The sequence below is a fragment of the Megalopta genalis genome, chromosome 13, assembly GCF_051020955.1.
Source record: "Megalopta genalis isolate 19385.01 chromosome 13, iyMegGena1_principal, whole genome shotgun sequence".
Lineage (NCBI taxonomy): Eukaryota > Metazoa > Arthropoda > Insecta > Hymenoptera > Halictidae > Megalopta > Megalopta genalis.
Genome location: NC_135025.1, coordinates 9,920,190 through 9,946,082, shown reverse-complemented (window position 1 = coordinate 9,946,082; position 25,893 = coordinate 9,920,190). Strand labels below are relative to the sequence as shown.

The 25,893-nt window shown below is 33.1% G+C and overlaps 4 protein-coding genes and 1 long non-coding RNA gene across 12 annotated transcripts; 2 read left to right on the top strand and 3 right to left on the bottom strand.

Moving 5' to 3' along the window:
* Positions 1–1,500: 1,500 nt before the first annotated feature.
* LOC117224904 (uncharacterized) lies at positions 1,501–4,582 on the bottom strand. 3 transcript variants are annotated; one of them, XM_033478117.2, is made up of 3 exons: positions 4,428–4,582; positions 1,895–2,016; positions 1,501–1,806 (listed from the first exon to the last, which is right to left on the bottom strand). In XM_033478117.2, the coding sequence occupies exons 2-3, from the start codon at positions 2,005–2,007 to the stop codon at positions 1,638–1,640; spliced, it is 282 nt and encodes a 93-aa protein (XP_033334008.2). In that variant the 5' UTR covers positions 2,008–2,016; positions 4,428–4,582; the 3' UTR covers positions 1,501–1,637. The 3 variants fall into 3 exon arrangements, with proteins under 3 accessions (XP_033334008.2, XP_033334009.2, XP_033334007.1); XM_033478118.2 differs by having other exon boundaries at positions 1,895–2,019; positions 4,428–4,567; XM_033478116.2 differs by lacking the exons at positions 1,501–1,806; positions 1,895–2,016 and adding an exon at positions 2,037–3,415 and having other exon boundaries at positions 4,428–4,555.
* Positions 4,583–6,114: 1,532 nt separating this feature from the next.
* Positions 6,115–14,930, top strand: Caper (RNA-binding protein 39-like protein Caper). 3 transcript variants are annotated; one of them, XM_033478058.2, is made up of 9 exons: positions 6,115–6,270; positions 6,358–6,431; positions 8,639–8,703; positions 10,132–10,440; positions 10,549–10,756; positions 10,830–11,096; positions 11,168–11,343; positions 11,863–12,033; positions 12,283–14,930. In XM_033478058.2, exons 2-9 carry the CDS (start codon positions 6,378–6,380, stop codon positions 12,578–12,580), a joined length of 1,548 nt encoding a protein of 515 aa, XP_033333949.1. In that variant the 5' UTR covers positions 6,115–6,270; positions 6,358–6,377; the 3' UTR covers positions 12,581–14,930. The 3 variants fall into 3 exon arrangements, with proteins under 3 accessions (XP_033333949.1, XP_033333948.1, XP_033333950.1); XM_033478059.2 differs by adding an exon at positions 6,732–6,805 and having other exon boundaries at positions 6,126–6,431; XM_033478057.2 differs by having other exon boundaries at positions 6,125–6,431; positions 12,283–14,133.
* LOC117224863 (2',5'-phosphodiesterase 12) lies at positions 14,917–17,830 on the bottom strand. Its single transcript, XM_033478056.2, has 6 exons — positions 16,668–17,830; positions 16,451–16,590; positions 16,091–16,377; positions 15,473–15,625; positions 15,284–15,404; positions 14,917–15,200 (listed from the first exon to the last, which is right to left on the bottom strand). The coding sequence occupies exons 1-6, from the start codon at positions 17,501–17,503 to the stop codon at positions 14,938–14,940; spliced, it is 1,800 nt and encodes a 599-aa protein (XP_033333947.2). The 5' UTR covers positions 17,504–17,830; the 3' UTR covers positions 14,917–14,937.
* A 615-nt stretch (positions 17,831–18,445) lies between these two features.
* LOC117228282 (uncharacterized) lies at positions 18,446–21,493 on the bottom strand. 4 transcript variants are annotated; one of them, XR_013034699.1, is made up of 3 exons: positions 21,206–21,493; positions 18,783–19,171; positions 18,446–18,642 (listed from the first exon to the last, which is right to left on the bottom strand). It is a non-coding gene; the product is annotated as an uncharacterized LOC117228282 (long non-coding RNA). The 4 variants fall into 4 exon arrangements; XR_004492279.2 differs by lacking the exon at positions 21,206–21,493 and having other exon boundaries at positions 18,783–18,917; positions 19,014–20,184; XR_004492278.2 differs by lacking the exon at positions 21,206–21,493 and having other exon boundaries at positions 18,783–18,914; positions 19,014–20,183.
* Positions 21,494–21,618: 125 nt separating this feature from the next.
* LOC117224893 (uncharacterized) lies at positions 21,619–25,823 on the top strand. The gene is made up of 7 exons (XM_033478099.2): positions 21,619–21,777; positions 21,857–22,100; positions 22,521–22,630; positions 23,309–23,428; positions 24,118–24,267; positions 24,355–24,411; positions 25,414–25,823. The coding sequence occupies exons 1-7, from the start codon at positions 21,696–21,698 to the stop codon at positions 25,581–25,583; spliced, it is 933 nt and encodes a 310-aa protein (XP_033333990.2). The 5' UTR covers positions 21,619–21,695; the 3' UTR covers positions 25,584–25,823.
* Positions 25,824–25,893: the final 70 nt, after the last annotated feature.

Sequence of the window (25,893 nt, the reverse complement as noted above, 5' to 3'; positions counted from 1 at the left end):
TCGTAATAAAATGGTGGAGATACAAACGCTTCCTTAGAGAGGATGAAAAATGTACAGGAGTTGAGGTACAATGACTTGGTAACAGTGTTGGCAACACTGACATTGAAAATTACCATTGGAATTGTTGCGTGGCCACGCGACATAGATATAATTTGCGATGGCGCTACCGTACTATAATCTCTGACAAATGGCGATACGGGGGAATTTGAATATAAAATATAACGTTATGATCATAATTGTCTATTTCATAGCTTATGTATATAGTATAGTATAGAGATGAGATATAGTATAGAGAGAGTTGCCATGAAATTCCTCGATAAGATTTTAGTTAATTAAGTTTGATTAGTTGAGGAATGCAGGAGAAATCGCGTGGTCTTTTGAAAGATCTTCTCCAATTTCATGTAGACAGAATCGAAGCTCTGAATCCTTCAGGATAGGAAGTTAAGAACCTCCCGGATTTCTCTTTTAAGTCCCCGAGCCCGAAATCTTCGCGTATAGCACCTCTACCACCTTCATTTTAGCGGGCTTTTCCCTTGTGCGCCGATCAAATCCCACGCATTCTCACTCTCGTGCGCGCGCTGTCGAGGCCCCATCACTGCCAATCATCATAGAGTTACGACCGAAAGACGGCCATCGAACGAATCAGCATCCAGCTGAAAGATCCCAATCTTCCTATTGTGGCAGAGTTGGAAGGACGGGAAAGGAAGCTGGAAGAAGATTCAAAACTCCACAAAAAACGGAAGACTTTATTCTGAGACCGTTATTTTGTTATCACACTTATCCTTCGCAAGCAGAGCGCTTTATCGCTCCACGGGCACCCGTACCTACAAAAATCCCCTAATTCCACCGAACAAAAAGTTTGTTACAAACAGTAATAGAAATATGGTCGATAACAAAAACTTCTACAAATTTAAACAAAAATATATTTTCTCCAAAACAGTGTACGAATTTTCAATAATTTTGAAAAATAAAAAAATGGCGGCTTTCTAAAGACAACATCTGGTTTCACTGAAAAAAATCAACTTTGTAGCGCGCGCTGCTCATACTAACAATAAGCGACCAGAATAATATATATAGAAAAAATTATGTATAGACATGCGTTCTATGCACATTTATTATGTACAAAGTTTTAAGTCTAATCATCTAATTTGAACAAAGCTAAAAAACGTAAAGGAGAATATACTTGTTAAATATTAAATGATTCATTACTATCCTGAAAAATCACATTTTCTATATTATTTATTTACAATAAGCAATTTACGAAAATCAAAAACTAAATTATGTAAAAATAAATAAAACTCTAATACTCTTTTATCAATATCAATTAAAGAAGCGACTTGTAAAAATAAAGGGTTTAATCATTAATAATTTCCATACTTTGATACTTTATGTTTACTAACTGTTTTAATTAAATATAGGATATTGTTTCCGTGTAGTTTTTATTTATACTAAGTGGCTACACCATCTTAAATTGAGAAAAGGAAAAATGACTGATGGAAATTGATAGAAATAAGACTATCCTTAATTTATTTGATATTAATTACTTTACAAACAGGAAATTAAAAGTTCAAGATCCTGTTTTGATGTAAACAATATCACTAAAAGATGAGGCATACGTTATGTAATGCCTTGGTTCATTATATATTTCCTGGAAACGTTCCCTGCTCAATCTGCTCATCCCACTTTTCTACCCAATCATTAGGGCACATAGCATTATAAACTTTCTTGAAATATTTACAAGCTTCATACTCCTCGCTGTGACGTTTTTTACAGCGATGAAAGTCCAAATAGCTACTGTAACAATATCTGTATCCAAAACAATATGAATAGGTGAGTTTCAGATGAATGCAAATTATTACTATAAAACGAAACATTAGTTTATTTTATTATTTACCTTGTTTGGTTTTGATTTGGGAATCTTGGGTCAAATGGTGCTGTCATTGGCTTGATATCGCCCACATTAAGGACAGCCGTATCAGGAGTTCCAATTTTCGTGTAACTGACCATTTTGTGTTGCTGCTTAACAAGTTACAAGCTACTTAATCTATTATATTTATTGACCGAGATACATATTTTACCCTCCCTTTTGTCCCCAAAGGCAAACTCTCTGTATGTGTCTCTCGCTGTAGTCCATTTGTCTCTTGCACCACTTACCACTATCACAAATAATAGTTATTTATCACTACAGATATTTTCCAATTTCATAGTGTTTAACAATGCTATTTACGTTTAATTACTTTATAATCTGATAGTATGCATTTGTGATATCTGATTAACATATTTGTACATTTTATGTGATAGTTGACAAGGAAAGTGGATTTATTGCATTACACTTTTCATTCATATGCTTCATAGTCCAAATCATTACTTGAAGTTCAAAGTTTATAAAAATTTAAAATAATTTGAGCACAAAGTTTTTACACTTTGTAGATAGCCATTCTGTACATTGAAACGTAATCATGAAAATGTTATAAGGAATAGAGCATTTTCCAAAAGCACATTCATTACAGTTGAAACAAAATAACAAAGTATGAAATGTGAAGTCAAATTCAGCTATTTGACCAGTGGTCTAGTGTTGTCTTCTTCTTGACAACAAACTTCTCTATATTTTTTCACTTCAGCCATATAAAGCGACCAAGCATCCTTGGGCTGCTCAACAGTTTGTTCAGTCTTTGGTTTAGCAACCATTCCAGTTTTCAAAATCCTTCCTCCTCGCCTCTTTCCTACCATTAATGGTGGGGGAACAACACTTTTCTCTTCTAGAACAGAAGTCGTCGGTTTTTGTGTTGGTTGCATTTGTTCCTGCATTTTTTTGAACATTTCCATAAAACTACCATCATTTTTAAAAGCATTAGATTGTGGAGGAACAATCGGTTGCTGTACAGTTGTTTCAGTATTATCTTCAGCTGTATCTGATTCGTATGACTGTGCTCTGTGATATCTACGGCTTTCTCTGCCTCGATGTCTATCTCTGCTCCTATTACGACTACGGCTGCGTCTTCTGTCTCTAGATCTTGACCTACCTCTTGATCTAGATCTCGATCTATCTCTTCTAGAATATTTTCTTGATCGATCCCTGTCCCTATCTCGATCTTTGTCCCTGTCAGATGACCGAGATCGTCTGTGTGATCGACTTGGGGGAGATTTTGAACCACTGCGTCTTCTTCTACGTCTATCCTGTGGTGAATCATTTCTGGATGTTCTACAGCTTCTATAGTCCAAGGGTGATGGTGATCGACGTGATGACATTCTGTTTTTGTATCCATCGTACGTTGTATACGATGTGCTATACATAGGAGGCGAAGGTGGAGCGGGCGGTGAGTCTGTATTGGACTTGGAGCCGCGTTCATGCCGCTTTGAATCCATTGTTGCGCTTGTGTGTCTCTCTCACCAGGCTGAATGGACAGATGGACACCTACAAGGATAGAAACTGCCTTCTATAAGTACAATGCCCATTTCTTCTTACCACGCCTTTATCTGATTGGTTTTAAATGTACGCGTTTGCAAGAGACAAGCGGATTTATAGCGAGAGACCAAATTTTTTATCAGCACTCAAACGAAGAGAGTTCAATCAAAGCTTGGATTTATTTAGTTTTATGAGGATTTAGAAAAAACAATCCAAACGTATTAGATATGTTTCATTACTTATCTACATGCACAACAAAATCCAGCTTTGATTGGATGCCTAATCTATAATTATAAATATATGACTATTATCACTTAGGAATACCTTGTTCAACTACTATACTATAGCTTTATAATTTGTATTATATTCCCAATACTCATTTTTTCATAAGATATGATTCTGTATTGTTATATAATTTGTATATAAATGTACCTTCATTGATACTTATTATATTCAGTATTCGCATAATTTTAACAATGATACATTAAACTACGTTGTTCATTATAATCAATTTGAATCAACTGATAATTGAAAATATAATCCCTGTAGTCACTTTCGAAAAAGTATGTGGAACACATTGTCTGAAGGACACTGTCAATACAAAATGCGTTTATTTTATGAATATGAAAGTTTCTTGAGACTAGAGCTGTATTAAATTATGATTAAGTACATTCAATATAACGTAATACCATACAAAACTGAAACGTTGAAGAAAGGATGAATTCTTCTAATTCCTTTTAAATAATAAATTTATAATTTAGACATCAAAGAATATAGTTATTTTCTAATACACAAATTATTAATTCACAACGGGGCTGGTAGTGAAAACTATGACAAAAGGTAATTGAGGAGAAAAACACGAAATTTGATGGACAACCCTTACCCAAAATGAAATATGAACTTTAGATTTGTATCTAAATGAGCACCCATAAAAGTATAATGAAAACCTTCCTACAACTTTCTTGAAAATTTCATTGCCTAAATATTCTAAAATTACACAAAATATTTTTGCATAAAATACCTTAATCAGTCGTGCGATTGAAAACAAAATGGCCACTAGACAAACTGCACCAGATTGTTACGTCATACAATTGTGTCTAAGACAAAATTATACACTGATTCTGGAAGGACGCAGTGCCTTCTGTAAAGGACACGTCAATATGTAGTGTAAAACACGTTTCGATATTTCTCCGACAGAGGACACTGTCTTTCGGAGAAAATACTAAAAGTACTATGTAAAAATAAAATACATTATAATGTATGAAGCCTGTTTTCGTATGCACATTGTGCATTTAACAGTATCAAAAGGGTACATGTATATACAATAATAATTGGCATACAAAAAGTGTATAGTAGCTATTATATAAACCCATTTTTGATATGAATTTTTTAAATATTTTCAATTTTATTCAAATTATTTGAAAATAAAGTTCAACATATATTAATTCAATAGAAAATGAAAGAATTAATAATGATGCAATTAATGACAAATTTGGGAAAATTTTTAAAAATCCAATTGTAAATTTCAAAACATGTATGTAATGTATTACGTATTGTAATCGAATCCAGATAGTGGCCATTTTATTAATCCCTATCGGCATGATAGCGCGCGTATTTGAATGTCCAAATAGCATAGAAACCCGTATGGTTATAATTAACTATAAAAACACAGCCAGCGAAATATGTATTACGACTAGATTAGATTGACATATTAGTAGAGGAACTAATAGGAAATAATGGCAATTATAGGCAAAAAAGAAATGGAAACATTTCGTTATGGGTCCTCGAAACTTGGTCCTTTTAATCGAGAGACTGCGAATAGAAATGACGAATATACGGAAGAACTTTCCTGCTTGCATGAATTTGAGGGCCTGAAAAGGACCGTTATTATTAAATAGAGGAGCCTATGGAACACACGGGAGGTTGTAAATCGCTCGGCGCCCGTGGTCGAAAAGATCTAGCATGTGCCAGAGCGGTATCTGACCGTACAAATTTCGTTATAGTTATGGTATTACCCAGAGATGTGTAGCTATTTGATAAATACAAGATGGAGTCACCGACGTTTTCTATTAGGGATGAAAAAGAAACTCAATTCAAATAGAAATATTCTCCGGATTGAGAAATGCAGTGTGGGTAATTAAATTAAATAAGTTTAGGTAATTAAATATTTTATTGCATTTGTTAAATATAATTTTAGGAACTATCTTTTACTTTCTGAATGTGTAATTTACATGTTTGTAAAATATAAAAGCGAGCAATCTTTTTGTTATCAACGTATACAGAAATTACCGGAAACCTAATTATGCATCTCAAGCGTACGGACATTTTTTGTATAACTTTTTAACCACCAATTGAACTGATCATCAATGCTTCGTATAAATATATCCTCATAAAACTACTTAAAAACAAGAACAGTTAACAAATATTCGCTTTATGACTTGAATAATTGTACAATGCCGAATATGTAAATGCTTGCTTACTTGTTAGTTCCTTTCTTTGTCTAACTCTGTGAGGGCAGTACTGTTTAGCTGTGAAGCGCCAACCAATCAGAGAAAAGCAGTTTCTGCACCTACTCTCATATTTCTGAGCGTTTTGCCCCCCCAACATCATTCATTATTAGTATTCCGAGGCACTACTGTAACAGTTGTTGTCCTTCTCAACATAACGTTTACTTCCGGTGATGGTGGCGCTGTAGCGCTGGGCTTTTGCATCCATATCAATCTATATCCGGTCTTCCATTTTCTTTTGGTCATCGCGTGGCGTATGATTGCGTTCTTATTCACGCATCTTCGTTATTGATCGTTACACTTTTAAATAATTATTCAGACGTTTGAAATCATATAATTAAAAACGCTCGCTAGTCTGTACGTTATACAATATCTTCACATTTCATTTCTTTCGATCATCGTAGTCGTTTTTGGTTTATCCAGTGCTAATGCGTGGTATTTCAGAAAACTCTCCGACTCTCGCAATGGCGGAGGATTTGGATGTCGAGGCGATGCTGGAGGCACCATACAAAAAAGGGGTAAGACTTAATTCTTTCTTTTTTGCTTTTCTTTTTCTTCTTTTTTTATGTCTCGGTTTGTTCCCTCGAGGTCCTGTCTCTCTCTTTTTTTTAATCCTCTAAAGCCTACTCTAATCTCGACGCACGCAGAATCCACTTACGGTGGTGTGCTGTTCTGGATGTGTTCAGTTTTGTTGCGTTCGAGAAAGAAAAAAATATAGAAACATCCATCCTTACTTCCTGTATATACATGTAGAACAAAGTACACCCTTGTCTTTCATACCGACTATTGATCAATACCTCCGTTTTCTGTACTTATAGATGGTACGTAACATGTACCCTCGCGCTCGTAGGATGTTCGGCAGCGAGTTCCTAGAATGCACTTGAAATACGAGGTATTAAGAAAAGCCATCACTAACATCATTTTTACTTAATTCTTTTTTCTTTCTTTATTCTCATTTTTTTCTTTGAATTTTACTTTCACAGAAAGAGTAACGTTTATTATTTTCACGATGTAGATAGAATTGCTATTGTCATCTATGTATGACCATAGGGAAGGAAAAGACATGTGAAATGATGTTCTATGATCATAATAATCAAAATAATGAAAAAGGAAAAATATCATTAGGTGCTGTTCTGCCATGTGCCATGCTGTGCTTTTTATCTTTACAAAATGCATAAAGCGTGGAGAAATATGCTGAGCGATTAAATAAATATGCATTCATAGATTTATATGCTATGGTTGTAATACTTCGTGTTAAAAACACACCTTCTACATATATTTCCTGCAATGTTAGGGGAACTAATAACAATATTCTGTAGTCTTTGAAATTAAAACCTTTTTTTGTTGACTTGGTAATTTCTGATGTATAGGGATATTTCATGTGCAATGTATTTTATGCATATATGTGTTTGTAGACAATTATGTCCTAATCATGTTTTTTAGAAACAGATGTTGAAATGTTATTTAAACTTGAATAAAATAATCAGGTAGCCTTATGTCAATGAGGAAGCGCATTTAGTTAAACTAAATATTTGTACTATTAAGGAAAAATACGTCATAAAATAGGACCATATTAGTGTCTAAAAGAGCTATTTTTCAGATAATACAAAATATAAGGTTTGAGCTAAAGTGAATATATTATTAGTAAAATTAATATTGTAATATTAGTGAAATTTATATTGGTTATGAAAACTGGAGATAAAGCATTTACCAATGTATATGCTTTATTGTTTAATTTAACATTTTTTCTAATTTATCATTAAAGAAGTATCATTTATACGGTTATAAATTTGAAACTATTGCTTCATAAAAAAAATGCATGGTAAATTGGCGAGCAGGAATATCAATTAGGGCATTCTAAATGAGAAAATGTTTTATAAAATATTCGTAATCACAATCCAGAGTTTTAAGACATTGTTCTCAGATATAAATCAATGATTCCTATACCATTATTACATTTACATCATTTTCATTATTTCATTACATCAATGTGGTTTACTAATTCCTTTCAATCGTTTGAAACATTTTCTCCATATAAAGATACCTAGCAATATGTATCTACTGGAAGCTGCAAATGATCGTTGATCGTTTTGTTCCTTTTACATGGATAGAGATAGTTAATTCACTATATATGAAGGGTTTGTAGGCTAGCAATTAGGGTTCACATCTCGTGTTACAATAAAAACGTACTGTCTTTGATGAGGGCTCTCTTTTGCAGAAGAAAAAGGATGTGTGGTTGGCCATTGGTAGTTTAAGACCAAGGCATGCTCAACCCAAGATTGCAATGCTTTCCTAAAACCCGATAAAACGATTGGTAAGTTTGAGCCAGGTGTATGCGAGGCATCGCAACACTAAGCTCGCCCCGTCTGTCTCTCTCTCTTTTTCTTCTCTGTCTCCCCATCTCAGCCCCCAGAGACCAATATAATGTACCTGGAAAAGAGAAAGAGCACAAGAGTGCACCATCGTTCAGCAGCATATACATCTTCGATAATATAATGCTGAAAGGAGAATTGTCTACATGGTTATAAAGATTAACAGAAGAAAGAACTTTATTACCAATATATTTTATTTCTGATACTATTGTCAGACTTTAATTGTACAATTTGTACACAACCTGTTGTTGCAAAATTTACTAACGTTCTATGATTTGCTTTTTGTCCCCTTGTTCGCGCGTCCCTGCCACATCGGCTGGCTGGCATGGCATTCAACTGTTTGCTGTTCGTAGGAGCAGGACTCCTCATCCAAAGACAAATCTTCCAAGGAGAATGGGTCTAGCCGTAAAACATCTGGGTAAGTATATTCGATATTCTTAGTTATTTTAATCAATGCTTTGTGCTCATTATTTTGTTAATTGCATTAATTGTTCAGAAAATATCTACCTTTTGTGCTTTTATGATTATAAAGTGTATGCTGTATTAATATTAATCACATTGCCATTTAAAGATAGATACTTCAGAGCACAAAGTATTATAGAATCTTAAGTTAAATCTAGAACATGATCAAACAATTTTTTTATTCCATTCCTCACCCTAAATCACATTTTATACAATACTGTTGCAGTGCATTAAATGATTTTTTAAACTTATAATCAGTAAAATATTAAATACTAGGGATAATAAGAGAATTGGATATTTATGTCCCAAGTATTTCTCAATTACAAATTGTAACTTTGTTATTTCTATTTATCTTGAAAATATGATAGATCAATATCCACTACTCTTATAAGACATTGTTTTAAAGAATACATAAAGTTTTTTTAAAAGTGCCTATATGGTTTCCTTTGAACTTTTAACATTCTAAATTAAGGTGTATATTAATCTTCTGTGAAAATATCAAAACAGTTATTTTGCGCACATATATAGCTACTTGAAGTTATATTCTCTTTGTTATAGACCCCATACAATTAGTGTAAATGCTGGTTATTTTCATAATTCCAAAGGTTAAACCCAAAGATGGTAAGTATTTAGGAAGAATATCTGTACTACACAGATTCTGTTACAAATGTGAAATATAGTAAGTTCTCATTAATGGAGATTCTAAGTGTAAAAAGAGGGTTGAGAAGTATTATCAAAATTTTGCTTTTGCAAAAAGAGGCTGTATTTTTCTTATTTTGTTGTTTATTACAGAATGTTGCATATAATTTTATTTAAAGGTTTAATCCCTCAGCGATCAGCTTTATATGTTGTATGAATTGCTGTTCTCTGATATGTTGCCAGGCTTCATACCTTGTATGAACTAAGTTATTTTATCTTATCTCGAGAGGCTCATGTTACATTTTTATTTGTGTTCATAGATTATTTTCTGTACATTTTTTCATATGTTCCTTCTCTTTATATCTTCACTTTTATGTTTTCATTTGTTATAGATGTAATAATGAATAGATATTCATTTGATTGTAAGTAAAATAAAATATTTGTATTCGTTGAGGGGTTACCTAGACTTTGTTCATGGCACATTGCTAAAAACTATATTGGCATTAGTATAAAGTAATCAAATTCCTATATTTACAAACTTCGTACCAATAATTGTTCCAAATAGTAGATCTGAATATCGTATTTCTGTGGAAGTTACTTTGCAATATCGAAATAATGCTGCACAAGCGAAATTTACATTGATTAATAAATTTTATTTATATCTTACGTAACATAACATTACACGTCATAAATAAGTGAAATTTTTTTAATCTAAAATGTTCCTTTTTGATTTTCTGATTTGTAGGAAGAGTAAACACCGTTCTCGTTCCCGTTCTCGATCGCGAGATCGTAGGGAAAAAGATCGACGCGATCGTGATAGAGATAGAGACAGAGATCGTGACAGAGACAGAGATCGTGATCGTGATCGTGATCGTAGACGCAGATCAAGATCAAGAGATCGACGAGACCGTGATAGAGAAAGAGATGGCGACAGAGACAGGGATCGGCGAGACAGAGACCGGGATCGAGACAGAAGAAGAAAACGGTCACTTACACCGATCACACTTCCTAGAGCGAGACCGCCATTTGGAAAAGGTGTTAGTCCCCTTGGAATGTAAGCACTCCTTAACAATGTTAAAATTTTCAAATATAATTGTTGAACTGATAGTTTATTTTTTATTACAATTATATTATTAATATTATATTTTTATATGTCCTGTAGTAGAAACGACGAATTAACGCCAGAAGAACGAGACGCACGAACAGTGTTTTGTATGCAGTTAAGTCAACGTATACGTGCACGAGATTTAGAAGAATTTTTCTCCAGCGTTGGCAAAGTTCAAGATGTTCGACTCATTACCTGCAACAAGACAAGAAGATTTAAAGGGATAGCGTATGTTGAATTCAAGGATCCCGAAAGCGTTACTCTGGTTAGTGATAAAAAAAATAATATATCGTATTGAGAAATTTTCTGGCTACATATTACATTGATTTTGTTTTCAGGCTCTTGGTTTATCGGGCCAAAAGCTTCTTGGCGTTCCTATAGTTGTACAACACACTCAAGCCGAAAAAAATCGTATGGGTAATTCTATGCCGAACTTGATGCCAAAGGGTCAGACAGGTCCTATGAGATTATATGTTGGATCTCTTCACTTTAACATTACCGAAGATATGCTTCGTGGAATTTTCGAACCGTTCGGAAAAATTGATAATATTCAGTTAATTATGGATCCAGAAACTGGTCGAAGCAAAGGCTACGGATTCTTAACCGTATGTATTAATAAACATTATAAGTTGCTTATTTTACTTCGTCATTTTATTTGATGTTCGTATGTTTATAGTTTAGGAATGCTGACGATGCGAAAAAAGCTTTGGAACAATTAAATGGTTTTGAACTTGCTGGCAGACCTATGAAAGTTGGTAATGTCACAGAACGTACAGATTTAATACAAGGACCTTCGCTTCTTGATACTGATGAACTAGACAGGAGTGGTATTGACTTAGGTGCTACTGGAAGGTAAAGAAGAATTCTTATATAGAATTTAAATTTACAGTGGAATCCTGTATACCGCGGTGATGCGTTACGGGTTGTATTAATGCTTGTTATAGGAAATAGTGACATACGAAAGTTTTCCTCTTAAAGTAGAAGTAATATACCTAATATGTGTGAATGAAACATTTTGTTCCATATAAATTCAATAATAGAAATAATTTATCAAATTAATTATGTAATGATAGTGATAAGTAGTTGATCAGGACTGGTAAAACACTTTTGTAGTGTTGATTATTAGTTACAATTAGAATCGTTCAAAGCTATGTTTAATGTCTTCGTTCCAGTGTAATTAGTTATTCGTTTTACTTATTTTCATTTTATTTTATAGCGTGTGGTGCGAGAAATTGCATTATATGAAAATAATCATCACAATATGATTGACGCGTTATAAGAACTCGTGTTATATGGGAGTCTATTGTATTTTAAAAATGTGCTTATTTTATACTCTAGAAATACTAAGTATCACATTGAAATGCTTTCTAGGTTACAATTAATGTTCAAATTAGCAGAAGGAACTGGACTTGAAATTCCTCCCGCAGCTGCAAATGCTTTAAACATGGCACCTGTTATGTCTACGCCACAACCACCACCACAAGCTGCTCCCCCTATTGCAACGCAATGTTTTATGCTATCAAATATGTTTGATCCGCAAAAGTAAGTTACATTAATTAATTTCAACATCCTAAAAATGCATATCTGTAGACCCAGTAGTAGATTTTTCGTTCTTTTATTGGGGGAACGTATATGCGATATTAAAAAAAGTTATCTTCAAATAATATCATGCGTAATGGTATTCACGTATGTTAAGTAGGGATAACTTAACACATTACCTAATCTGCTGCGCGGCAAGCTAGTATAAATGAATTAAATGAAAACTAATAAAACTGTATTACTTTGTTTCAGTGAGACAAATCCAAATTGGGCGAAAGAAATTCGCGACGATGTTATCGAAGAATGCAACAAACATGGTGGTGTATTGCATGTATATGTAGACCAGGCTTCTCCTCAAGGTAATGTTTACGTCAAATGTCCATCAATTGCAACAGCGGTTGCGGCTGTGAATTCTTTACATGGCCGTTGGTTTGCGGGACGCGTGATCACTGCAGCATATGTACCAGTTGTAAATTACCATTCATTATTTCCGGATGCGATGACCGCCTTACAATTGTTGGTCCCAAGCGCACCCAGAAGAGGAATGTGATCTTAAATACCGAAAAACAACGTATAAACTTGTAAATTCTTATAGTATTACATTTTTTCTTGTCGATATTAAGATAGAAAAAGGGAAACTTTGTTACTGTAATGATATCGTTAAAATGTCAATATAATTGAGCGCATGAGGGTAATCTTACGCTACGCGTTGCTACTTACGCGTTCAGACGTGGAAGTGTTCTTGTTCCGTTTTGTCTAAAACGTGATAAAATACTTTACAATGCGTATTCAATGTAAAGTTTCAGTTTGTACCTACTCACGCGTCAATAATCTTGACCAATTAATGGAAGAAATTATCCTTGATAATTCACCTTTTAAATGTTACATTTAGTACGTGATGAAAGAGTTCGTCCTTAAAAGTAGTTATTTATTAACGCAATACATAGAATGATTCAAAATTGTAACTCATGTATTTACGTATTATTAACACTTACAAACAAATTTATTGTTACCTGTATTACACAGCGACGAGAAAGTGACTACTTGATACTTGGCTATTAGTATCCGCGATTTTACAAAAACGAACAAATTTTGGCGTTTAATCAATTGTAATGAAAGTAAACAGCAACAAAATGGAAAATTTCAACGTATATACATATAAAGCATATAATACCGAAACAGTCTGGAAATCTATTGTGACTATGTCAAAATTTACCGAGACTACTTATTTAAGAAAGATATAGGTTATATTAATAAATTTCTTAAAACAGTCCGAAAAACAAGAGGTCTGCAGGCAGAAAATGTCATGTATACATTTTTTCTTCTATATATGAATAAGGGCAATAATCATAATAATAGTGAGGAGCATTTTTAAAAATGTTAATATTAAAATAAATTGGCGCAAAGCTAATATTTAAGGCTCTAATTATATCTCGTGCTAATATTATATATTCTTTTTATGTAATTATATATATGTATAATGGCCTTGTAATCACAGAGTGTTCGTGAATTAAACCTTCATTTTGTAGAACTTACAGTTAGAGAAAGAGATTGTCTACGAACATTCCCAATTATACAAAAAGAATATTAATTTTGATCTCCAAGTTTAAGAAAAAATGCATATAAATTGATATTGATTGTATTTAGGTACAGATTTCTAACGCATCATAAAGATTACAGAATATGAATTTTAACCCATAGGCATATACAAATGTTTGTAGTTATACAAAGCGTCAGAACAGCAATGTCTTAGATGATAATAGTATGTTCAGCACTTCTTCATTAATCCTGCAGGCCTCTATTAATAAAGAATCAAACGTGTTAAATTGTACAAAATGTTTTGTAAAGTAACATCAAACATTCATAAATACAAATACTAAAGTGAACTTCGTACTACTGAAGTGTGAGTGTAGGACTTTGATAAAATATACAGCAAAGTTAATGTGATACAGAATGTGTGAGTGAAAATCTTCTAGTATACAAATGTAAATTTGCAATTCCCCGATATCTGTTCGTTCGCGTATTATAATTTGGAAGACTGTAAAGTATATAAGTTTTTCATTTTTTATTGTAGAACGGAATATAAAGATTCTTTGTTACTCATTTGTTGTATGTATTTAACTTAAGATTACAAATGTTACTTTAAAAGTACTGACACGAAAAGGTATTGCGGTTGTTTCGTAAAAATTCTTTAAAGTTGCAATTATTGTTTAATCTTTTGATGCTTAAAGTTAATTAGAAGAAAGAAGCGCGCATATTCTGTCCACTATAGTGGCGTGCATAGAAATCTACGAGATTCCACTCTTCTACCATACATTATAGATTCCTACAAGTTTCTGTATGTCCTGTCATCTTTTCGAAAACTGGTAGTAAAAATTCAGAGAACTGGACGCAACTGCACTTCTTATGCCACATTAACATAAACTGAGCAATGTGGTCGTATTTCTCCTGTCTGATTATATTGTGTTATATTTTTATAATGCATTATTGTAATCCCTATTTTTCATGTAACTGAAGATCTTACTTAACTGTGACAGTAACTCTCGATTAGTTATACATTTCACAAAATATAATCGAGCTTTAATGATATACTACAACAATGTCAGTTGTATCATTTCGATTAGAGATATGGAAAACATGAATGCAGAGTATAGCACTTTAACGGCTAAATGAAACTCATACGAGACCATGTACAATTTAGTAATAAATTAGGAGATACATCATTGCTTTATAAATATTGATAGTAGATATTTCTAGATACCTATAAAATACCTTTGAACATTTCTAGATTGCACTGGATTCATTTGTTCCTAAACTCTCTAGAAATTGTTCGAGTCTGACGATTGCAAGACTCCCAAGGTATAACCAATTAATAAAAAATACAACTTTTTCAAGATAAACTAATTTTTATTTTATCCACTTTAAATCGACACATAAAGAAATATGATCACTTGGAAACACTACAGATGGAAGGCCGGTATGCAAACTTAGCTCCTCCTTACTTGGCATTGGAATTACCTGTTCTACTCCTAAATAATCTGTTTGATAAAATATATAATCCAAACATCCAGAAAAAGTACTTGTGTAATTTGTAAATTCTGGAGTACCACAAGCACTAGATAAATTAATATCATGCTTCAAAGTTACATTTTCTATGATTTGCTCAGGACCTATAATAGATTAATAAGGTAATATTAGAAACAAATTCAAAATATTCTATGCAGATTCCTGTCTTATTATAACATTAACTCACATGACTTCCAATCAGCATAATCTTCTGGAATAAGTTTCTGAGTCATTAATTGATAAATACCATTTTCTGGTGAACTATTGAAGTCCCCGCAGTACAAGATGCTAACATTACATTCTGGATTCTGGAAATTTATCTAGTTAATAAAATTCTCTACAAATTTTAATTCGGAAACTTTTGGAATGTAGTTACCTTTAGTTTTGTTTCTTGGGCAAATGTTTGGAGGTATATTAGACAATAATACGCTTGTAGTAAACGTATGTGATCTGCGTTTGGTCGGAAATATAAATGTGTATTGCCAACAATTAAGATTTCTGAATTTTCTTTAGATTTCAGCGCTATTGCCTACAACACAATTTATACATATTCAAACGATTAATTGACATATTATCTATCAACAGTTATTTGATAGTTTTTAAAAATGTATGAAACATAAGTAAAGATTGTCAGATCATTATTTGAAGATTTTCACAAGTCCTTTCCTTAAATAATGATTAAGAATTCTATTAATTCCTTAATGCACAATGTGTCATTCCAGATCTGTAAATCAATTTTCAAACTTGTTTTCACATGATTGCAAAGAGAAAATTGATGTCATACAATTCTTCCGTGGCACGCGCGCGAAAATAAAACATTGTTTTAAATTTAATGAAGTTTATACAGTTTAACGCTGTTCTTTGTTAATATAGTGTGACATACGTAACATACGTGGGTATGTGCATTAAGGACACAACAAGATTAAAAATAGATACAATGTTAATTAGTATTTATAATATTGTTAACAGTCTAATAGAGGTCGTTTTTTAATACCTGTATAATCGTATTTCTATCTACAAACATTTGTTTTACATTGTCATTTTGAATCTGCAGCCATGTAGTATTAAAATCATTTGAATCTGTATCATGTGCTATAATACTAAAATTTGAATCCAATTTATCAAATCTGTCCCAATTATAAAAAATTGCAAGTCCTTCTCTTGATTCATTTTTAAGATTACATATGCCATTATAGTTTAATGTAGATAAAAATGGTACTAAGTCATCTTCATAAACTTTGAGGTCTACTTCTTGTAGACATATAATATCTGCATTATATCCTGTAATAAAATTTGTTACTGTCATTTAAATATGTTTATTTTCATAACAAGTAGTTGGTAAAAGAAAAGTTACCTATTAATTCTTTAAGAATTAGCAATTTCCTATAATTCTTAGATAAAGCATACTGTGGACAATATGGATACAATGTTTCTTTAGAAAAGCCAGTTTCAGAATATACACCTGCCAGTATGTTATAGGATGTTACTCTAAAACTTTAATTCAAATAATTTACTAATGATCCATTTAAATAAATAAATTTAAAATCAAAACTTTTTTTGTTCGAATTTACCTTTTTCCAGATAAATTACTTTGAGTAAAAGTGTGTCTAGTTTCAAATGGGCAGGGTCCTGGACCTGCTTCTACTACACCATTAGAAACAACTTCTATCATAGGTCCAATCTGATCATTGTTTCTTGGTATACATGACACTTTTAATTTATAACCCATGTTAGATAGTTTTGGTGTATATACGTAACCTTCTCCAACGTGAATACATTTGCCACCTTCGCATTTATACCAATTAAAAGTTGATTTTGTTTTATCAACATATTGTGATACAAACGTTGAAGGATATGCAGGAAAGCCAACTAAAATACATGATGGTAATTGTATTTTAGTGACAGAAGGTACATTATGTTTGAACATATATTCTGTATCAAAAATAATCAATTTTATATTTGACGGGTCTTCCAACATCGTCTTCCAACTAACATTACCATCAAGATCTGAATTATTTTTCATTAATTTGATCATTTTGGTTTCAATATTGTCAACTGTGTTTTCTGTTGAATTTATATCATCAGTCCCTTTACGTTTGTTGCCCTTTTTGCGCTTTTTCGTTATACAATTATTTATATTCAAATCTAGTCTTCGAAGAAAATTATTTATGGGTTCGTTCATTGTTCTTCTAAAATTGAATTGTCTGTCGATATTTAAATCATTATTAACATATCGAAGCGATACTTGAAAATTGTCGCTATCTTCGTCGTGTACTATACAAACTTCGTTCATATTTATTATTACTTTCGGTTGCGAATATCTTTTCACCAGATGTTGATCAAGTATTGAGTATGGATACAAATAGGTTAACCCACGTGAATAGGATTTTCGTAGCAAAGTTAACATATCACCATATTATACTATGTTATTGACCTATTATAATAAAGTTTAGATTTTTTTAACAGAGACGGTTTAATACTCAATGTTAATTATAAATTGTAATGCCACGAAATATTTATTTCTTGTGCCTACGAGTCGATATGTAAATAAACAATCTTGTACGTTATAGGTTATAAGTATGTACTTCCTTCTTCTTTCATCAAGAAATCACTTGAGATCACTTATAATTTACAAAGTGGTTAACGAATTTTGTCGCAGGTGCTAATTTTCTCTCTCTTTCCTTCTCTCCCTAGTTAGTCACAGTTAAGTTGGGTGACTTCAGGAAGGCTCGACTCTTAGTCAATTTTTGAGGCACTGCTTTGACTGCCATCTGAACTAGCTACAAACTTGAACGAACTAAAATTCAGTATGGCGGTTTAGAAGCGGTAATTCAAATTCTGGATTCTAGAGCCAGAATATATTAAGCGTGTATTAATTAAGTAGATTTTTTTTCGAAAATAGTTATGTACACCATCATACAAACTAACAGAAGACAACTAACGGAAAAGATCTACTTAATACACTATAACGTAGGGGAAAGGAAAATAATCAAAGTTAATAATTATTAATAAATATACTAATTAATATTATTAGTATAATATATTAACTAATATTATTATTATTATATTATTATAATATTAGTTATTATTATTATATTATTATATATATTAGTTATATTAATAAATAAAAGTTATTTCGTTTTAAAAGGTGTCCGAATACTAATGAAAGTAACTGTACATAATATGTTAACATAGTTGTTATACAGGGTGTTCCGTAATATAACCACATCACATAACTCACAAAATATTTGTTGTACGAGATAATGTCTCAGGTAGAAGTTGCATGGCTTCCAGGGGGACATATAGTATTGTTATAGGGGAAAGGAAAATAATCAAAGTTAAAAACTAATATTGGAAAAAAAATTTTATTTTCTATTTTATAGTGGTATGCAGCGAACAATTCATTTCGAATGAAGTATATACGTACACGTGTTTATTAAATTAATTTATCCGCTCCGATTTATCTGTTCCTGGCTGTGACGTCCTCGCTGCTCCTGCCTTCGATGTTTTCGCTGCTACGTTCTATCGATGATAGGACGGATCAATCTAAAAGTATGTAAAACGAAAATATATATATTTAAATACTATTTAAATACTATTATAATACTAATACTTATATAAATACTATTTAAATACTATTATAAAGATATAAGAGACTATGGGAAATAAAAATAAGTGTGGCTTACTGCTTGTGTCTTGTATATCTGTTCGCTTGCGGTCAGCTTGGCTTCGCTTAGAATGTCTGGAATGGCAAGGTGTTGGAAACTTGCTCCATTAATCAGGATTCCTTTCCTTTTGTCGGGGTTGCATGTATCTCCCTGCTTGTTAACAACGCGACAAATTTGTTAATAACAACGGCCTTGACAAGGTATCGATGACACTTGTTAAAAAACGTATTTACGCGCAAAATCAATCACCTCGGTAAATCACCACTAAACGTTGACGAAAACACTTTTTAGATTTTAATTATGGTATTATAATTATGGTATTTAATTATATGGTATTTGGACCGTCAACTGCGTTTTTGTCTCCTCTGACCGATACGTCGATATAGGGGATTTCCCCTTGTATAGTTCTAGAAAGTAATAAAGCAGCTCGGCAAATTGTATCCGATGATCCTCGTGATTCTATTGTTTCATCTTGTGCGTCACGGACAGATGGTTACGGTAATCACGAAGATGGTATCGTTTGACCGATTAACCTTGGAGAAACACGTTTCAAGCGAAGCATTTTCCGCGATGTTTCATCCGTGCATGTTTAATTAATGTCCTAGTCCATTGTAAATAATCGAGTCTCCGGTCGTCTCTACGAGCAGTGCATTAGTATCCGGTTGTCGAATTTCTATGATTTGATTCTACGTGACGAATTTGAAGAACGCTCGAGTGGCGACCGATAGCCTATCGGTGGATAGGTCATCCGCTGCGTCGAATGGTTTGCTCCCCGTGATCGAGTTTCCCGAGGCACAGAAACAGCGACAGAGAAATCGACGGAGAAACATAATAAAAAAGAAACAAACTGAAAAATGTGCTCAATAATAGACGGAGAGAAACCGGCGAAACTTCTTCGTAAATTCCTCCTCTCTCCGCTCCGTTCCCGCATTCGTGTCGTTAGATGTCCTTCGCACGTTGCTCGCATAATTTGATAAACAGCCGAAGCGGAAAACATCGTTGCATAACAATTACTATTTCCATTCGGTTGCTTTTTAGTTACAAGTAATAGTTATATAGTTCGCAATCATGAACGACGAAGGAAAGGAAATTTGTTAGACGCAACAGTTATCGTAGTAAGAAACACTGTTTCGATTGCTTATAAGTGTTATCCGTGAGAAAATTGATTTCGTTTGCCTATAATGGTTATCGAGGATTTCAGGCGTTGTGTGGAATTTTTAGTTTGCGTTTTTGTAAATTCATTGGCAATTTATGAAGGTCTATTTGCCGTTAACAAATCTCGGTATTATGGTGGAAAGAGTGTAACCGTTAGTTATTTTAATAAATAATTATTAATGAATGTATTAATAAATAATTATTAATAAATATACTAATTAATATTATTAGTATAATATATTAATTAATATTATTATTATTTATATTTATATTATTATTATATTATTATAATATTAGTTATATTAATTATTATATATATTATATATTATAGTATTATTATTATATATATTAGTTATATTAATAAATAAAAGTTATTTCGTTTTAAAAGGTGTCCGAATACTAATGAAAGTAACTGTACATAATATGTTAACATAGTTGTTATACAGGGTGCTCCGTAATATAACCACATCACATAACTCACAAAATATTTGTTGTACGAGATAATGTCTCAGGTAGAAGTTGCATGGCTTCCAGGGGGACATATAGTATTGTTATCAGTTTTATGTTATTTTATATCACACACACACACACACACACAAGATACGAAGGTGACCTTCAATTTTTCAAATAGCAATAGTTGATGTTCTTTCCCGAACTCTGATAAACCGTTGAATTCTACATAAAAAAGTATTGCACTAAACGGGGTCTAATATACATACATAGTTGCTGAGATATTAATATTTTGTTAACGAAAGTAAGTTTCATTTTAAGCGATGATCGAACTGCTGCCCGTTACAATCAATATAATTACGTAATCTTATTATTAGAGAGCGAGAAAGATTTTCAAGAGTTTCTACTGTTATTGCAAAACACGCACGACTAACACGTTGTTGCATACGTTGTTACTTATAAGACGACTGCGTTCACCAATACCGATCGGCCGCTCGTAAACAAAGTTGTCCGATTACGTTGTGTTAACGGTCACGTTGATTAACGTGATTTACTTTTTCTAATATCTCCGTAACTATGTATTTTAGACCCCATTCGACGTAATACTCTTTTTATGTAAAATACAACGATCTATCCGAATTCGGAAAGAGATGTTAACTATTCGATTTAAACAATAGAAGGTGACCTTCGTATCTTGATAAAAAAGCAAAATAACGTAAAACTATGATTACGATACTATATGCCCAAGTGGAACCCGTGCAACTTCTATTTCAAACATTTTCTCGCAGAACAAATGTTTTATGAGTTATTTGGTGCGGTCATGCTACGAGACTCACCCTGTACGTTGTGTTTCCTTAGCCTCTGCTTGTGTTTCCCTGGTCTCGTTTCAAAGAGCAGCGCGACACTGTTTCACAACTTCAACGAAAAATTCAAATAAATTTTCCTAGTCGATAAGTGTTATCGATGAACGAAATAACGTTTCCGTCGCGAATTTTTCTCGTCCACGAATGTTGCCCGCGATAGTATACGTATTTCCGTCATCGATAACCGTTACCGGGAACGAACAAAAATGTTCGATCGTCGTAATTGTATTTTTTAACCAGTAGAATCGAAATTCGCAATTTCCCATTTAGCAATTAGCTTCCGTTCGAATAGCGAACACGATTTTGTCATGTATTTTGGGTTCCCGCATTAAAAGGACCTTGACATATGGGACGCCCCACTCACTTCACCTTGCCATATTCCTCATGGTCAGCGTCGGTACGAGATATAAAAGATGCGACGCGACTGCAAGAACGCCGATTTGTCCGCGCGATCACTTCGACAATGTCTGCGCGTCGTGATTGTCACCGGTGTCTACCGCGTTGCGTCCTCCTGACACTTCTCGTCGCCTCCTGCGCGGCTCGAGGTGAGACATCGTCTTGTGATAAAACCGTTTGCCGATCCGACCGATTCGTCGATCATCTCGTGCATTTTTCTTTTCAAAGAGATCTGCGACAAAACGAAGTGCCCGGGCCCGCTGAAGTTTTACCGGGAACTCGACTGTACGCCGGTGTACAAAAATCCCAACGATTGCTGTCCCGAAGCGTTCAACTGTAGCTACTTGGACAATTTGTCGAGGGACAAGTGTTACGTAAATGGCCACGAGTACAATCTAGGCGAACAGTTGAGGGACGAAGACAAGAATCCTTGCGACCTAGGTTGCACGTGTTCCAAAGGATATAGTGGCCGGTGAGTAACGATAAAGATTGTCAACGTTGGCTACTTTATTTCGTTGTATATATGCGTAATTATATATTCTATATTATTATATATATATATATATATATATATATATATATATATATATATATATATATCTATATCTATATCTATATCTATATCTATATATATATATATATATATATATATATATATATCTATATCTATATCTATATCTATATCTATATATATATATATATATATATATATATATATATAAGAATATATAATACGAATAATAATATTATTATATATATATATAATATAAGAATATATAATACGAATAATAATATTATTATATATATATATAATAATATATATATATATATAATAATATTATTATTCGTATTATATATTCTTATATATTATTATATTCTAATGTATTGACAGAGCAGCTTCGTTTATTTGCGCCGCGGTCGACTGCGGATATTACCCTCAAGAAGAGAATTGTTTCCAAAGACATTCGTACGACAGCTGTTGTCCAGGACCGCCGGTTTGCTGTGAGTAAACTTCGTGGCATGAATTCAATTAACATTAATGGTGTGCATTGCCTCGTCGAAGTAGGAAGATCGAATATACAGGATGTCTTTGAATAGCATGTACAAGCGAGCATGGCTCCTCATAAAAAAGCATAAAATGGAACAGCTTTTTTCTGTTTGGAACTTAGTTTTCGGGAAAATCCAGTTTGAATATTCAAATGTGAGTTTTTTTAAAATTTTTTTCGTTATTCCAAGCAATAGCGAAATTAAAAAAGAAAGCATTCTAGTTATGATCTCGTAGACTGGTCCCTCTAACATCTAGAAAAAGAAAATTCGAGTCGTTTAGTCCAGTGCTAAAAAAGTTATTGCGTTTTAAATGTTGTCCGAACATTAATGGTGATACAACGACTCCCATTATTGTTTGGACAACTCGATTTTCTCGGAAACAAAGTCCCCGAGAAAGCTATCCTATATTTCTTCATGTTATTGAGATCTTGTAAAGTTTTTATTATAAGTCACATGCTGCAATAATAATCCAATATTGCTCTAATACTTTAAATTTTATAGAATTGCAAAATAAGAAACCGGTTGCTTTGACCGTGGTAGGTTCAGTGTTAAAATACTATACCGATTTCCTTCGATAAGGGAAAACAGGGTTTTTAAACGTGTTAAGAGGATTAACTCGAATGAAATATTTAGTGAAGGAGGGTGAAACGAGAGCGACTTGCGAGGTGGATGGCGTAACTTACAACGACGGGGATTCCTTTAAACCAAAGTCCGATCCGGATCTCGATTGCACTTGCTTGCCGAACTACAAAGGTATATTATATACATTGTATGCATATGTATATGTTATATATGCGTCGGTATTTAAGTTGACGTTTTGACTTTTCGGGCAATTTAAGGCAAGAGATTTGCAATAAATGTAAATGGTATTTGAATTAGGAAAAAACAGAAGATTTATTTCGTCGTCGTAACAATAATAGAGACGATACACAATGAATAAACATAAAGAAGAAATAAAAGAAAGTAGAGAAAATGAAATGACAATTAATGAATTTTTGTTTTTCATCATAGCGGAAATTGTGAGTTGACGATAAATATTTCTATGAGATACGACACACAAAATAATCAATTTTAAATTATTTAATAAGAGGTTTGATAAGCCTTGGCTTTAATAATTTTTAGTAAACGAGGAGATATATTATTTATTAATTCTCTTAAAATACAACCCATCCTTGAAATTTGAGGCCGTTATTATATAATATAATATATATAATATATTATATAATATTATATAATATATATATTAATAATATTATATATATAATATATTATATAATATAATATATATAATATATATATTAATAATATTATATATATTATTATTATTATTATTATTACTGACGTGACTATACATATACGTTCTATTTGGAGTATGAAATGCAACGATAACGTATAAGAAAATTTGTACTGTTTCTAATCCAGGAATTTTCGTGTCGGTTTAGGTGAGAATATCAAGCCTTTCTGCAGGAAACCGAAACACGGATACTGCGACCCTCTCTTCCGACACGCCGACGACATACACGAGAAATGCGCGCCGGTCTTTTATAGCAATCAAAACCCACAAACGGATTGCAGTTACTCTTCTAGATGTCGTAAGTTTTCCCACTTAATTTATGGTTCGTCAACTGGAGACTTCGGAAATATCGTCTCGTTTTTACAAAATCTTTCTATTCTTGCAGACAGTGAGAATGACACTATCGTTCACAATCACGATGGCAAATCTGTATCCGAGACAGGTATGTTTCTTACCGATTAATTAATTGGTAATAATAATCTTACCGATTATTGGTTCGAAAAGTCCGAGGTTCCTTTTAGATCGATCATTTTCGTCGAATTGGTTAGCTTGTATCAAAGCTAAGATCTTTCACCATTTGCGTACATATTTGTTTCTGTCCGTTGTGCAAAGTTCTACGGTGAAGTTCTAAAGGCGAATCGTGTTAATGTTACATCAGGTTATGCCAGAAATTCGAACTACAGTAAATTCTCTCTAATAGCTCCTGTTAGAGGCTTGCTTACATTGTCTTTGTACTATCTATACGCCTATGCTAAGGCTCGGTCAAGCGCATGATGCGGCACGCGACGCGGCTCCTCTGACTGAGAAATTCTCAGAATTACAACTCGTAGTACAACAATACAATTTTTTTAGTTCTAACATTTTTCAGCTGAATTTCTTTTTCAACATATTGCCGATAGTTTTCTGATTAAAATGAAACCGAACATGATATTAGTTTGGGCAGATATTTTTGATTACAATCACGTTGTAATTTAACAAATATAGTTTAAAAAATATCGTATTTGGTCTCATTTTAATTGGAAGAATCTGACCGATATGTTTATCAAATTTTCACGTATAAACAATTAGAAATGAAAAAGTTAAGGCATCGTTTTCATTCTAGCAGTATTCCCTCTCCATCTCTCCTTCTCTCTCCCTCTCCCCTTCTTCCCTCCCTCTTTCCCTCTCTCTCTCTCTCTCTCTCTCTCTCTCTCTCTCTCTCTCTCACACACACGAAATATCAGTTATAGCTAAGTTGTCCATTTTTTTATTCCAAGCTACGGGACTATTAGGGAGAATTTAATTTAATATTTTAAGTTTTGGACTTTCGAACATATTCTAATCTGTGGTCTTGATTCTTATGGTGATCCCATTACGGGAGATATCACGGTGGATCGTGTCGAGATTGACCACGTACTCAAATAGGAACAAATATCAGCCGCGTTCTGTTTTCTTGCGCTTACAGATAAGAGTAAAATGTGCGTATTTGGCAACATGACGATGCACATTGGCGACGTATTGAACGAAGGAGACACTTACAGTTCGATCTGCGTAAAATGCACATGCGAGGTTCCACCGTTCCCAACGTGCGTGCAACAGATCGACTGCGATTACTCGAGGGTCAAACTACCCTAATCCCAGCCGATACTTAATACCTCAAGATCCCATCGATTGCGAACTGCCGATAGCAGTTTGACGATGATTTTTGGAGGAGCAACACATCTTCGGAAAACGACAAAGAATACTTGTGATTTAATCAGTTGTACCTTAGTTTAGTCAACGAAATACATAGTTAGCAATGTTGTAGATAGGTATACTTTTCAAATTTTTTCAGATATACTTAAGATCTTTAATAAATCATTTTTTTTTTGCGCATCGAACTGTACATCTTCTTCGACCTGCCACATGAAGTGTTCGTTTGCGTTTGATAATGGCGAGTCGCCAA

What these genes read in the sequence shown, in the direction of transcription:
- LOC117224904 (XM_033478116.2), bottom strand. Translation starts at nt 3,366, where the DNA reads ATGGATTCAAAGCGGCATGAACGCGGCTCCAAGTCCAATACAGACTCA.
- LOC117224893 (XM_033478099.2), top strand. Translation starts at nt 21,696, where the DNA reads ATGTCTGCGCGTCGTGATTGTCACCGGTGTCTACCGCGTTGCGTCCTC. An exon ending in TCCAGGACCGCCGGTTTGCT is followed by an intron (nt 22,631 to 23,308) that starts GTGAGTAAACTT and finishes TGAAATATTTAG; the next exon opens with TGAAGGAGGGTGAAACGAGA. An exon ending in CAGTTACTCTTCTAGATGTC is followed by an intron (nt 24,268 to 24,354) that starts GTAAGTTTTCCC and finishes CTATTCTTGCAG; the next exon opens with ACAGTGAGAATGACACTATC.
- Caper (XM_033478057.2), top strand. Translation starts at nt 6,342, where the DNA reads ATGCGTGGTATTTCAGAAAACTCTCCGACTCTCGCAATGGCGGAGGAT. An exon ending in GGTGTTAGTCCCCTTGGAAT is followed by an intron (nt 10,441 to 10,548) that starts GTAAGCACTCCT and finishes TATGTCCTGTAG; the next exon opens with TAGAAACGACGAATTAACGC. An exon ending in GACTTAGGTGCTACTGGAAG is followed by an intron (nt 11,344 to 11,862) that starts GTAAAGAAGAAT and finishes AATGCTTTCTAG; the next exon opens with GTTACAATTAATGTTCAAAT.
- LOC117224863 (XM_033478056.2), bottom strand. Translation starts at nt 17,503, where the DNA reads ATGTTAACTTTGCTACGAAAATCCTATTCACGTGGGTTAACCTATTTG. An exon ending in AGTAATTTATCTGGAAAAAG is followed by an intron (nt 16,591 to 16,667) that starts GTAAATTCGAAC and finishes TTTGAATTAAAG; the next exon opens with TTTTAGAGTAACATCCTATA. An exon ending in CCCAAGAAACAAAACTAAAG is followed by an intron (nt 15,405 to 15,472) that starts GTAACTACATTC and finishes ATAAATTTCCAG; the next exon opens with AATCCAGAATGTAATGTTAG.